The 15,129-nt window shown below is 37.5% G+C and overlaps 1 protein-coding gene across 2 annotated transcripts; it reads right to left on the reverse strand.

Annotated features, from left to right (window-relative positions):
- Positions 1–1,874: 1,874 nt before the first annotated feature.
- LOC135203782 (zinc finger protein Xfin-like) lies at positions 1,875–14,501 on the reverse strand. 2 transcript variants are annotated; one of them, XM_064233754.1, is made up of 4 exons: positions 14,348–14,499; positions 5,946–6,088; positions 5,492–5,654; positions 1,875–5,391 (listed from the first exon to the last, which is right to left on the reverse strand). In XM_064233754.1, the coding sequence occupies exons 2-4, from the start codon at positions 5,958–5,960 to the stop codon at positions 4,550–4,552; spliced, it is 1,020 nt and encodes a 339-aa protein (XP_064089824.1). In that variant the 5' UTR covers positions 5,961–6,088; positions 14,348–14,499; the 3' UTR covers positions 1,875–4,549. The 2 variants fall into 2 exon arrangements, with proteins under 2 accessions (XP_064089824.1, XP_064089825.1); XM_064233755.1 differs by lacking the exon at positions 5,946–6,088 and having other exon boundaries at positions 4,175–5,391; positions 14,348–14,501.
- Between the last annotated feature and the right edge of the window lie 628 nt (positions 14,502–15,129).

Consider the following 15,129-nt stretch of genomic DNA (forward strand, 5'->3'; position numbering starts at 1 on the left):
TAAAAGTTTCCTATTCTTGACAACAAAGACTCCAACAAATTTAATGCTGTAATACTCATCATAACAAAGCTGATTCTCCTCCATTTCTTTGTCCCTTGCAAATACAAAAAAATTGATGTGTAAGTTAAGGTTGGAGAGTTAACAATATCCATTTGCAATGGCTGTAGAAAAGGTAACCTGACCTAAGCAAGATGAACCTCTATTATCTAGCATCACCATTACTACAGGAATAAGGACATTTCAGACAGTGATCTCACACTTTGTACTTGATTCTCGAACCAGCTTTTATATACGTACTGTGCTTTCATGTGTAGGCAACAGCAGATTCTTCCCTTACCTTTACTCTTTTCCTTCACCAGGTGCTGCATCTTCCTATGGAAACTTTTGGAGCCTATTCAACCTCCCATTAACTACTTAGCATGTCTTCACTTTACAAATGTAGGTCCTCGACTAATGGCAGAGGATCCGCTTCAGCTCCGCAACGCAAGTTGATTTCTGCTGTAAGTCAGTGTTTCTCCTTTAACAGCATTTTCGGTACCCTAACTTGAAATTGGGGCTGTAACTTGATGTTGCATCAAGTTACAGTGTCATAAGCACTGTTACCTTGATGCCTATTCTTGCCATTACCACCATGAGCAGTGCTTATGGCACCGTAACTTCATGGAACATTGAGTTACGGTGCTACAAAATGCCGCTAACAGCACTGAAAAAGCATTGTAAGATTGAATCCGCTGTAAGTCGGTATCGCCTAAAGTCAGTGTTGCACTTTGTATAACATCAAGAAAGATCTAAGACACAAATAACAAAAAGAGGAACCTACTAATCACTCACATTAACAAAGGATCAAAAGCAATATATACCACGTACTACCACATTAAAAAATTACATTCTACAATGATTGTAGAAGTGTCTACAAAACCATAAATTTACAGAACAGTACACAGGAAGCTCCCCAAAACGAGTTGGCTTACCTGCATCTCTTGGAATAACAATAAACATTGGCAACTGAAGCCACTTGTTTAAATTGCTTACTATGAGATGGAAATGAAAGCAAATTACATTATTTTATACAATATTATGTAACATAATAATCTGTCTTTGTAATCATAAAGCCTGAACAAATGTTGTACACAACAGATGAGGTATATATCAGACCAATTACAGGTCTACTCACTGCAAAATTAACAACTACTTCGTTAATGAGAACTAGTATCCAGCAATTCTACCACCATTAAAGTATAAAAATTATATGGAATCACACATCTTCCATACACCTCTACAATCTACCGACTAATATAGCATGTTACATAACAAAAAATGCTTTTGATTACCATTCAATCTACACTTTAGTAGAGTCAATACATTTCAATCCCAGTGCTGGAGAAACTTGATTTTACTTGTGGCTTCTACTTATGAAATGAACAGAAACCCCAGCCAAGGAAGTTCAACTTCCTCTAAACATACTATGACTAAATGCTTGTGATAAAAAAACATTAAACATTTGTCCAACTCACCGAACCCTAGTAATCCGAGGTAACGGCTTCAGAGGAATAACTGGTATCCATCAATGATATCATTTTCATCCTCATACTTTAATCTCATTCTGGTTTTTATTCCCTTCCAAAAGAAAAAGATTTTTCAATCATGAGCATGGGTGAAATATTTTATATTTTTGGGTACAAAAGTTCCTAAATAAATTATTTGCAGACCATAATTTCAAATGTATTAAAAGTATATACTTAAAGAAATCTACAGTGATGTAGGAGAAAGTAATTAGTAGTTTCCTACAAGAAAGTCAACAGCAGGAAATAAGTAAATAATTATTTTTTAGACATACAACACTGCTTGATCAATTTTAGCCTTTAGATGCATGTAATATTGTTTCATAACTGTCCATCATTCATATAGTGCCCACATTTTTGGTTGTATCTCCCTTGACACATACCTCTCCTCGTCTACTGGATGGAATAGCAAGACTTAACATATGCACCCCATAAACCCATTTGAAAGTACAAATTAAGTTTGTGTCTGTAGTGCTGTAAAAAGGGTTCCACTGGAATTAACCAGATTTCTGCTTGGCAGTCTCATCAGTTTTCTGTCATTAGTATTCATTTGACCAATTTTCTTTACCTTTGCAAGCTAATTACACCTTTCACAATCAGCCTGTGAGGGTTTGACTTTAAAAATACTGGGGGTCTGACAGAAGATAGGAACAATACATACATAGGATTGCAATATCAAGGAGAAAAGTAGTCCCTCACACTACAGCCAGTGGCCTGGGGGAGACAGAGCCTATTATCTGTCAGTTAAAGCAGATTCTTTGACTGGTGTAGTGAGAGGGGGTATTAATATGGTCCAATTCCACTATTCCCATCTTTGCTGACTTCTTTCTGGTCTTTAAATCATACAAACTTTTTACATAAATTGCCTTTTATAGATCATATTATGAAGACTGTTTCTCTTGGCATATGCATCCTCACGACATGTCTGCAAGCTGCATGCTTTGTTGGGTAGTGGCACATGCTAGAGGTCAGATGTCTGTTGTTTACTATAGACTTTGTAGTGAATACCTGGAACTGTTTCCACAGTTAATGAAGAGATTCTTCTACTCGTCCTGTGAAAGCCATTCACAACTACTACTTCGGGAAAACAAGACAATGTAAAAATCTAGACTTTCTGTTTCCATAGGCCAGCATAGGAACCAGACTTCCAATAGCGCTGAGTTGTTTGGTTAGGGTAGGTCATCATTTGTGCCTAAGCCAGCATATTCCAGCAAAATATATGAGTCCTTCCACCAACATAGATCCTCTAGACCTATTGCACAAAACAAGCTTTTATTTCTCCTAGCACTGCAAAAAATACCAGGCCACCTGAGGCCAAGGTTTTCCAGTGACATTAATCAATCATAAATAGACTACCAAAAAGAAACCAGCAGTCTCTGCTTCATGAGGTTGCAAGATTTTTAGAAGACACAAACTAACATAAGTGCTGGACATGTCTATCTGCTGAAAGGGGATTACATCTGACTCCCTGGTGATAACAATCTCAATACCCTGTACTATAAAGGAGCCACTTTTATATTGGGAAAGTTGCTATTGCGTACGTTACAGCCAAAAGCAGCCAGGCATCAAGGTATCTTCTTTGAAGACAATCTGGGAGTCAACTGAAGCCAAAACTAGGACAACTGATATAAATCTTGGGTATCTCTTGAGAGACAAGTGACCTGTTTTCTGCAAGGGTATCCTGATGGATCACAGGACAAATGCCATTATCTCCTCCCTGAGAAGGCCTCTTGCATAAAGACACAGGAAGGGGCAGGATTTACGGAGTGCAGAGCACAAGGGAATATAGTGTGATATATCTGCATTTTGGAATACATAACTTGATATACAATGGTTCCAATAGTACACCATGGTGATGAGAAGCTGAGCAATGATGTTACACTCTGACAAAGTCTCTGAAATTGGAACATCTTGAAAGAACTGGAGACATAGTATACTTGAACTTCAATTTTCTTTACTTGGGAAAATATCAAGTACACAGATTAGCATCTTTCTGAGGCTGCACTCATGCGTAAGGTGGTGGAAGTCCAATATTGAATGACTAATAATCATTCAATGAAGACATCAACCGCTCTTCCTCAACTCGAGCCTATGAGGTAAAATTCCACTGGAGCCTCTAAATAGCTGTACTGGATTGATCTTACCAGGAGGAAGCTACCTTCACAGGCTAACAAATGATAAAGACTGCAGGCTCTGACTTCTCTTCCCTCTGACTACAAGAGCAATTCTATTCACAATTGGAAAACACTACCTCTGACCAATCACATTCTCAACTTAAGATGTGAGAGAGGAAACATGCCTTGTTCCTGTAATCATGGGAACCAATAATAACTCAGTGAAGGAATGAAACAATGATGGTGTACGGTGAAGAAAGGCAAAAGGAGGCTAACTAAAGTACGAAGGAATAAGGCAGACTGCCAAATGACGTGACTGGGAAGGAACCAATTTGCCTCATTTAACGGTTTGACCCCTCTCTTAAAACACTGCACCATTTACTCTTGGATTCATCATTTGGTATTGACATACACATACAAAGCAAAAAGCACATCTAGTCCACCCAACATTTCTGGTTAACCTGGATGTGTGCCCATTTTCAGTCCAAAAGAATGAATAAAAAAATATAATATGAAGAGAGATCTTTATGTTTTATGAAAAGAAATGGAAAAAAAATCAACTTCTAAACTAATCCTAATGTACAAAATGCATACAAATAACAAGTGGAACAAAGTACAGTAAAGGAACAATTTGGAATATTGTAAATTTTATTGTTTTTTTTTTTAATTTGCAAACTGTCACCTCATATTGCCAGGAGATTTATGTGGATGAATTTTCACTCATACCAGTAGTATCTGTATAAAATTCTCGTCCTTCTACAAAGCACTGGATAACAAAATACTACACCTGCTCCCTATGGCAACTGTGGGACCGATAAAATTTGCATCTGAATAAAACACATGTCCTCCTATAAACCATTGGATAACAGAAGACTACACCTGTTCTGTAAAGCAACTGTGGGACTTATACAACTTCTCCACAAAATAAACTTCGTCACACTTCTCACAGTGATATGGTTTTTGGGCTTTATGTGACTTGTGTCTGTGTTCCAAAACGGATAAATTGTCGAAGTAGCACACAGCACAGTCAAAACACTGATGCACACTCACTTCTCCAGTTTTACTGGAACTAGAGGCTTTATGAAAAGAAGTGTGCTTTTTTAAGGACGCTTTGTCACCAAACACCAAACCACATTTTTCATAGCACACATACATGGTTTGCCCAACATGCTTTAGCACATGATACTGAAATCTGCTTATCCTAGAAAATTCCTCTTCGCACACCTGACACCTTAATAAATTCTTAATATGAGCATTAGCATGATGCTGAACGAAGACTTTCTGTGAGAAGAAAGCAGCATTGCATTTTGTACATCTGTTAAAGCGGTGGACAGCCTGTTTTTCTAAGAGGCTGTGCTCTATCATGTGAACTTCCAGATCGCCGGCATTACTGAAATTTTCCTTGCACTGCCGACACTGCTGCTGTTCAGAATGGCTAAACAGATGAGTCAAGTACAAAGAATGTGAAAAAAATCTTTTCTCACAATGGACGCAATGAAAACTCTCGTCGTCATCGCATGTTATGTCAACGACATCGATGATCTCGACATCGGGCGAAACATTAGCAACAGGAACGGCGGCAGCAGCAGCAACAGAAGCAGCCTGTTCTTCAGGCTGAGCAGCGATTTCTTCAAGATCAACGGTTAAAGGGTCCCTCTCAGTTCGTTGAGGCTCAGTTGCAGTTGCCGGAAAGTCAGTTTTCTTAGTTCTGATATCTGCAACAGATTTTCCATAGTCAGTTACGTCCAAATGGCTACGTGAAGTAGTACTACCAGCTTCTAAAATTACCACATCTGTGTTGGCATGTAAACCTACCTACAAAAGTATCACAAGCAGCATTGACAGTGGCATATCCAGTATCCATTACTGCCTCTGTTTCTGCCTTCTGTAGTGCATGGACCTTTTGGTGCTCTTCATAGAATGCCATTTGCAAGCACATCCTTTTACATTGTGGACACCTTAACGCCATCTTCGGTATCTGTAAAAAGAATTTGACAATTGACGAGCTAAATTCTGCGATATGCTAAATACACTGTATTTGGAATAAATGCATCTAGTGTATGTTCAGCTTGATTACATAGGCTCTGAACCTACCATTTCTCCAGCTATAAAGGCATGAAAATTGCATTTAAAAGCTGATATCTTCTAATACAGTATACAACTATAGTAAGGGCTCTAACATCTTTCAAAGAATTTCTATATTCCACAACCAGCAACCCATTGTTATCCTAATGTAATTTTTAAAAATATTTATAAGCAAATTCATTACCACAGTTAAATCCATAGCAGCACAATCCCTACATATGTCCTTGAAGAAAAAGGACAGTCCCACATTCTATACTTGTCAAAGTATGTGTCCGAAACCCTGGGACCTCTGATGGTTGAGGTTCCTATTTGCTTGGCATGAATGAACTGCAAGAAGAGTAAGGTGATAATTTTTCATAAAGCATAGTAATGAGTTTGCATATGAAAACATTTTTTTTTATTTTGCCCTGATGATTTCTCTTAGCTAGAGAATAATTCTGTGTAGAGGTGCTGTACCAGAGACAGCTGAATGGGAGAAGTGTGTTCAACAAAGATCTAGAAGGTAAAAACTGGTCATGACTGAACAACATATTTAAACTTAAGAGGATGAGGATAGGAGGAAGATAAAAAGTCTGGGCCCAGCCCCCATTCTTTCTCCTTTAGACTGTGACAACACAAGTCTGCTTGCTACTACTATTGGACATAGAGTATAAAACCACAGATCCCTCAAATGAAATTTTATTAAAGAGGAAGAGGACCTCCATGTAGATATATTCATAAGTGTACACGTATATTAATATTCAAGTACAAATTAAAAGTCAGATTAAAATATGTAGCCATGATTTCATGACTCTTGACCATAAGGACAGATGCCTCAAACTCTGGGAAGGAAGCATATGTCAAATAACTTGCCATAGCCAAAAGGATATTGAAATCTTTCAAATATTGCCCTTAACATAGTCGGTACATTAAAAAGACTGAGTTCTCCAGAGATATCATCTAGAAGCTCTGAGCAAAAAAGGGAGGAGTTTTAAGTCAAACTTAGTATGGGAAACTTACCTAGAGTATGAAGCTAATTCAATTTAACAGCACAGTAAATAGAAAGATTTAGCAGCATCATATCCTTCAAAGAAGGCTGTTCCAGGCTGTTCCATGGGTTCAGAAATATCACTTGGCAAGCTCTGAAGCATCAGAGACAGTAAAGCATCTCTTTTAACGTTGTAATGTACAACTTCCTATATATCTTCCAATGTACAGTAAAAATTCAGCTACTATGAGAACTATGTACCTACCTATTGGTTTGGTACAATCTAGTCTCTGTCTTTCCTGGTGTGGCAATAACTGCTGCTAAAATTCCTATCTCAAGATGTCACTTGATAACCTCCCAAGCACATAATTGGAGGAACTGAAGATTACAGTAGAAGCATATGAGTGAGGTTGCCTCAAAGCTTGTCTTATGATGGTCCATGATGGAAGGGTTCTTGGAAGATTCGCCAAAAGATTTAGAAGATCTAGAAGCCAAGTTTAATATGGCCATATTGGGCCTATTAGTATATTTAATGTACATGAAATTTCATGTTACCCTTGGAAACCACAATGCTACATACAGTGGCCCCCCCCAGTTTTACGCATTTCACATTTCAGCGGTCCACTTTGTCACAGATTTTTGTGGAACACATTACATATTCACTTTCCACAGGGAACTTTCACTAATTTGCAGATTTTTTCTTGACCATATACCTAAAATTATTACTAATTTGCTTTTTCTTTGTAGAGCAACACTATTTATTCACTAATTACTGTATTTTATCATACTGTGGATGTAACTAAATACTGATTTTTATGATAAAAATGATTTACAGCATACTACTTTTATAATGTAGTTATGAATTTTTATCACATCACCGTGATTCATATACTACATGCGTATGCTACAAATGTCCCTTAATATCCAATTTCCAATGTTAACAGAGGGGAATATTTTAGTTGATAAAAGTTTTGTCCTCTCGTGGATTGAACCAGCGCACAGAGGAGAAATCAGGACGTCAGTGACGGCTTTACCGACTCAGATGAGTCTGTTGGTGGATACTGCTACATATATCTGTTAAAACTCTGTATGAGGGTAGTGCCATCACTGCACCTCATGTGGTGCACTGTAGGCATTACTTACGGTTCTTTGCAGCATCCTTCTGGCCCCTAGCTGCAACCCCTTCCATTCCTTTTTATTGTACTTCTGTTCAAATTCTCTTTCTTCCATCTCCCTTTCCAGCCTCTCTTAACGACTGATTCATAGTGCAACTGCTAGGTTTTCCTACTGTTACACCTTTCACACTTTTTCACTGTCAATTTCTAGTTTAGCGCTGAATGACCTCATAGCTGTGATTAATTAACAAATATTAAAATAAACATTTTCAGGCCTCTGTACTGTATGGCATAAAGACACAATTTGCACACACATATAGTACAGTTAATGATGCAGGTAGCCTATTTTCTTATGCAAACAATAACGTGCAAGACTGAATTCCAGCTTTACTTGCTTTGCCATAGCCATGACAAAGATTACGCTCTTGAGGCCTAAACAATGGCTAGAATTTGATTACGTATTGTAATACAAGCAGTCCTAGCTTATCAGCGGCATCTGTTAATGGCGTTCCGGTTTTACGACGCTTGGGTCATAACATTGGTAACCAAATTTTCAACGATGTTAGGCGATTTAAGCATCAGTCAGCAGTTTATCGGTGTCGGTGATTTATTTTAGTTGACAAGCAGTTTATTGGAGCTTAAGGTGTTTCCAAACCCCATTTATACAATAATTATCAGCAATTTTCGGTTAGTGGTGCTCGGCCAGGAACGGAATCCCCACCATTAACCGGGGACTGACTGTATAAGGTTTACCTACATAGCCTACATCAGTGAAACAACATTTACTGAGATTTTCAGGCAAATTTAAGACATTTTCCTCTGTCGTATCCGAGATACGTACATACACTGAAGGTTCTTTGAATAAAATTATTCTCACTCCACACTCCAGATTTAAATCAACACCATTCTCAGTAATTCTTCTCCTTGTCACTACAAACATGTGTCAGCTGTGCCATTAAGCACAATTACATATATACGCTACATAGCCTAGCTCTGTAACTGCCATTAATGATTATATTTTTAATCATGATGTCACATAGCCTATTAGGCAAAGCACATAGTAGCCTTCTATCTGAGACATCTTCATCACATCATTATGTGTATGTGAAGGAATAAGGCTTCTCTCATTTTGCCTACACCTAAATAAATTAATTTGATGTTATGGGGTAAATGACCGAGCAGCGGCATAACGACCATCTCTCTTGGAATGCGGCCACTTCCCGAAAAAGCGCTTGAATTATGCCATTATTTTGTAATTTAGGAGAAAACTCTTAATTCAAGAGGAGCATAGAGGTCTCGGTGTGCTGCCTGGATAAGCCACGACTCTTGACTGATGCTCACGGCAGCAAATTCGGGAAGGTGGCCGCATTTCGTTAGAGATGGCCACTCGGTCATTGACCATAAAGCTAAGAAACAATGTAGTATCTGATGTTCTAAAGCAAAGAAACAACGTATTTAGCTTGACAGACGGCATAAAGTTATTTCATACTTTTCAAAAAAATAAAAAACCTATTTTTGTACCAAATACTTCTAACAACAGTAACGGATCTGCCCTTCATTTTGATGCTACTACAATCTCCACTATGCCCAATGAATGTCTATTTAGTCTAAATAAACCCTAAAGCTTCCATTTAAACATATATAAATAGTTTAGGAGATCAAGCTGTTAAAATAAAGTTAAAAAGCTCGGTTAAGCTTAATGACAGTAACGAATCTGCCATTCATTTTGATGATACGATCTAGCACCCTAGCCTACAGTACACCACTTCAATGTCCCCTATGCCTAAGCAAACATCTATTTAGGGGGAAACACCGCAGTGGACCCATCGTCATTGCGCGAATCAGCCTTATTCACTCGATATTTAATTGGTGAAACAATAATACAATTACATCTTTAAGCATACCATTCAAAAGATTGAAGTTTCGTCAACATAATGTGATATATGAAAGCGCCATACGTAACCACAAATGATCCAACATCTTTCCCAGCCTTCTCAGCACTCATTTGAACAATATTAGCATATATTTGTAACGTTTATTGATCTTACTCAAGATTGCAGTTGTAATCAGCACAATAAAACAACATTTTGTTGCCTATATTAGTAAAAGTATGAAACTTCTTATTCTCAGGGTCATGGTTGGAACTGAAATTCTTTTTTACCTTGTAATCGTGTTTTTATCCTTACTGCCATCACAAATGAAACTCCACAGTGCTTATTTGATTGTAATTATACATGTTTTGGTCTTAATTCACTCCAAATAGCACTTGAACTACGTTGCGATTCCTGGATCCTAAGCGCTCACACCACAAACACAGTTGCAGGCAGCACGTGACTACACGGTTTATGAGGTGCAAAGCTTTATTCCTTTAATTGTTTACTTTACTCATTATTTAGTTTAACTTTACTTTGTTAATTCAAAATATTTATTCAATTCATGTCTATTATCCCCTTTTTGCAGCCAAATTAACCCCAAAAAATTACAGATACTTCTAAAGTAGATACGAGCAAATGGCAAAATGACTCATCGTTGCCAATCTAGTGGAGCTTCACACATACGCCGATGCATTTACAAACTGTTTCCATGAATTCTAGTTGTCATAGTAATGCAATAATAATTAAATTGCTGTAATATGTATATATACTACAAATAGATATGCTAATTTAACTTATTTCCCCGGTTTTGTGTAAGTCTTATAGTACCTAGTTTGGAGGGTAAACACATACTAATTGGTAACACTGATAAACAATAGAAAAGCACGAACAATGCCGTAGGTACTGTTCATAGCAAAACTGTTGATATTTGAGTCAGAAATCTATTTACTTTTTCAACAATGAATATTTTCAAATTAATAATCATGAATATGCAATTCATGACCTTATCCTGCCATTTAACTATTTATTTAAATAATTATCTAGTGCATGCTTCTTCTTCTTCTTCTTCTTCTACCAAAAATCGTAGTTCCCTTGGATAAGTCGTGGTTGGAAGTCACTGTTTACGATTTTTGTGAGTGCCCCAGCGTCTATGGGTACAAGTGGTGTGTGAATTTAGCACATGGAATGGGAAGTTTATTGACACAAGCGACTCCGCAAACATTGAGATGGCGTCAATCTTCTAAATATTCGGAGTTGTAAGTAAAAATTTTGAAAGCGTCATGGAGGTATGTGTGCACTGTGTAGAGCCACACTTTCATTAACCTTTGTTTATTCTTAAAATTTGACCTTAATTTCTAACTTTGGAGAAAATACTTACTTCGAAGGGAGAGGAGAGGTCTCGAGCTCTTGCTCTCCTCACCAACAAATTGTGACTGGTGCCCATCTCCAGTGTCAGGACGTGTTAAAGTACTTTTTCAGATGGTGGATCCACATGGGGTGGAAACTGGATCCGCTAGTCCAGTCAGTTGTTCCCCCTAGTCTAAATAAAACCTAGATCTTCCATTAAAACATATAATAACAGTTTAGGAGATCAAGCTCTTAAGATAAAGTTAAAAAAAATAGTTTAAGCTTAGGTAACGACTGTACGAATCTAGGGTAAACAATCATGGACGATCAACCATCATCAAGCTGGCCGGGTCTTATTCACTCGATATTTAATTGGTGAAACAAGAATACAATTACAATTCTAAGTATACCATTCAAAAGATTGAAGTTTCGTCAACATAATGTGATATATGAAAGCCCCATACGCACTAAAATAAGCATGTGACGCTCTTCGTAAAATATGTTTTCAAGGCAGTTTTGAAATCCAATATGTCGGCGATCATGTGGCTGGCGGTCTAGTCACGGACTGTCCACCATCTTTCCCAGCCTTCCCAGCACTCATTTGATCAATGTTAGCGTATATATGTAACGTTTATTGATCTTACTCAAATTGCAGTTGTAATCAGCACAATAAAACAACATTTTGTTGCCTATATTAGTGAAAGTATGAAACTTGTCATTCCTGGGGTCATGGTTTGAACTGAATTCATTTTTACCTTTTAATTGGTGGTTTTATCCTTACTGCCATCACAACTGAAACTCCATAGTGCTTATTTGATTGTTATTATACACATTTTGGTCTTAATTCACTCCACATTGCACTTGAACCACGTTGCTGTTCCTGGTTCCTAAGCGCTCACTCCACAAACAGTTACGAGCAGCAGACAACGACACTGCAAAGTTTTATTCCCTTAATTGTTTACTTTACTCATTACTTAGTTCAACTTTACTTTGTTATTTCAAAATGTTTATTTAATTCATGTCTATTATCCCTTTTTTTGCAACCAAATTACCCTGAAAAATTACAGATATTTCTAAAGTAGATACAATCCAATGTTTCTAACCTTGTCGTACATCTGGCTGCTGAAAACCATCGCGGAGCAGATAAGTGGATTATAATTTTTTTTTTTTTGTGCAAGCACTTTTCATTGATTTAAGTCTATATTAGTATTTTGATTTTTTTTTAAATAACTGTATGCCAGAAATAAATGTAACCTTTAATGTTTGCATGCTAAGAATGGCAAAATCATCGTTGCCACATTAGTGTAGCTTCAAACACTACGCCGATGCATTATAAACTGTTTCCATGAATTCTAGTTGTCATAGTATGCAATATGATAAGATTGCTTTAATATTTATGTATATATACTTTCAATACATAGGCTAATTTCACCAATTTCCACGTTTTGTGTAAGTCTTATACCCAGTTTTGGAGGTGAACACATACCGAATGGCAACAGAGAGAGAGAGAGAGAGAGAGAGAGACGAGAGAGAGAGAGAGGAAGGCGAAGGAAGGAAGAAGGAAAGGGGTGGCGGTGGGGGGGTTAGGTGGAGCTTTTTACGCGTGTTCGTATCCATTTCTGTATAATGAGTTTTTGTCTCTTGGTACAAGGACAAGTGTCGTTATTCTTTACGATTAGTGATTCACGATACCCTAATAAATTACGGCACTGGGTGTAATACACTATAGCAAAATCTCGTTCTGATACGAGTGTTCGTTACAGAAATATTGCCAAAAACGTGCTTGCGCTGTCTCTGAACCCCATATAGAGGTATGCTGCTTAGTTTCAATCAAGTTTTTTGTAATCAGGTATTTTTTTACAAGCTAGCTATTGTATAAATTTGTATTTTTCTCAATCAAATCATATGCTCCTCAATGCTAACTTTCCTCTTTTAACGACTTTCTGGTCATTGCAAATCCAGCAGTAAAACATCTTCATATATCCCAAAAGTAAATAATAAAGATACATATGCGCATTACAATTATAAAAATTACATGAATAGGGTAAAAAACCGCATGGTACAGGGGTGGACCATGTATGATCAATGTACAACCCCCAAAAAAAGTACATTATAACGCGTCCTGACATCGGAGATGGGCATCGACGTGACTTGTTGTTGGTGAGAAACGGAGCTAAAGACCTCTACTCCAATGTCAGGACGCGTTATAATGTACTTTTCTTGGGGTTGTACACATTGATCGTAAATGGTCCACCCCTGTACCATGCGGTTTTTTACCCTAGCTGATAACAATCTGCATGAATAACTGGTAATCTGTTCTGCAAGAAAGTTGAGTATAGCAATTCATTTACAATAGGTACGTAAATCAAGATGTCATGACGTCATAATACAGGACTTAAAAGAACGTTCTAATTCCAAAAAATAATTACTTAAATTTGAGTCAGAATCGAGTTACTTTTTCAATAACAAATATTTTCAAATTAATCCTCATAAATATGTAAAATATTGATGTTTTACTATCTATTCAAATAATTATCTAGTGCAAGCTTCGTCGTCGTCTTCTACCAAAATAGTACTACCTACTAGTTTTCTTAAAAACATCATGGTCAGTGACCGTGTTCCAATTGTTGTGATGAAAGTGCCCCAGCGTCTATGGGTACAAGTGGTGTGTGGATTTATCACAGGAAATGGGAAGTTTGTTGACACAAACGACTCCACAAACATCAAGATGGCGTCAATCTTCTAAGGTATTTAAGCGTTTTAGTGAAATTTGCACTGCGTTAGCCACCCTTTACACTACCCTCTGTTTAATGCTTTAAATTTGGCCTTATTTTCTAACTTTGGAGAAAATACTTACTTCGAAAGGAGAGTAGAGGTCTCTAGCTCCGTCTCTTACCAACAAGAAGTCGCGACTGATGCCCATCTCCGGTGTCAGGACGCGTTATAGCTAAGTACTTTTTCGGAGGGTGGCATGCCGTGACCGTCGGTGTGTTGGGCCAGTCCATGCGGTTGTTTACCCTACGATCTAATCACCCTACTACAGTACGCCACAACAATGTCCTCTACGACTAAACGAACATCTATAACGTCTATTTAGTTTAATAAACCCTAAAGCTTTCATTTAAACACATAAAAAGTTTAGAAGATCAAGCTATTGGGTAAAATAAAGATCAAAAGCTTGACAACCAACCTATGCTTTGGAACCCCGTCAACCCAAGCTTAGTCTTTCAGTCACCTTCTAAAGGTCAAAATATCCTTTTTATTGAGGTCAAAGGTTACTTACGTATAGAAGAAAGTCTTCTCATACGTTGAAATAAGTAGGTCACATGTAAGAAGTTAGAAAAAACGACTGGATTTAATTATTTGTTCTTGGCGGGATTCGAAAACGGTTTTGTTGTTGGATAGATCGGCCTAAGGGTTAGTAGTAGTAATTAAAAAGGCGTTTCTTTGGAACGGCTCCTCTTAGTTTTCTAATTGCCCTGCAATGGTGCTTGTTTTCATTTTCAGCTTTTCTTTGGTTTGGTTTTTATTTTTCTAGGGTCTTTTCCGACTTAGTTTTTCTGTGGTTTAGCTTTAATGTGACGTAGTTTTTCTTTGATTTGGTTTTTCCCTGGTTTAGCGTTTCTGTCTTAGTTTTTCTTTGCTTAGCTTTTTTGGCTTAGATTTTTTGCTTTACTTTTGCTTTTTTTTAAATTTGGGTAAATTCGTATCTATATTAATTTCCCTCAAAAGGTAGATATATGAAAAGTTAAGTATTAAATAGTAATCAATCTTTGTAGTAAGTCACCTTCTACGATACTTCACTTGGTTTTGTTCTCTGTCTTTAAGCCCAGGACTGAGAGAGAGAGAGAGAGAGAGAGAGAGAGAGAGAAGAGAGACAGGAGAGAGAGAGAAGAGAGAGAGGGGGGGGGAAGGGTAGAGAAAGAGAGAGAGAGAGAGAGAAGAGAGAGGAGCGAGAGAGAGACGAGAGAGAGAGAGAGGAGAGAGAGAGAGAGAGAGAGAGAGAGAGAGAGAGAGAGTGTCTATTTATTACCATAAAAACTCTCGTGGCATTTGTGACTGTTA

Source organism: Macrobrachium nipponense, chromosome 36, assembly GCF_015104395.2.
Source record: "Macrobrachium nipponense isolate FS-2020 chromosome 36, ASM1510439v2, whole genome shotgun sequence".
NCBI classification, from domain to species: Eukaryota; Metazoa; Arthropoda; class Malacostraca; order Decapoda; family Palaemonidae; genus Macrobrachium; species Macrobrachium nipponense.

Bases quoted from the DNA above. Each gene is read 5' to 3' on its own strand.
- LOC135203782 (XM_064233754.1), bottom strand. The intron at 5,392-5,491 runs GTAGGTTTACAT...AATCTGTTGCAG, and splicing joins TGCTTGTGATACTTTTGTAG to ATATCAGAACTAAGAAAACT.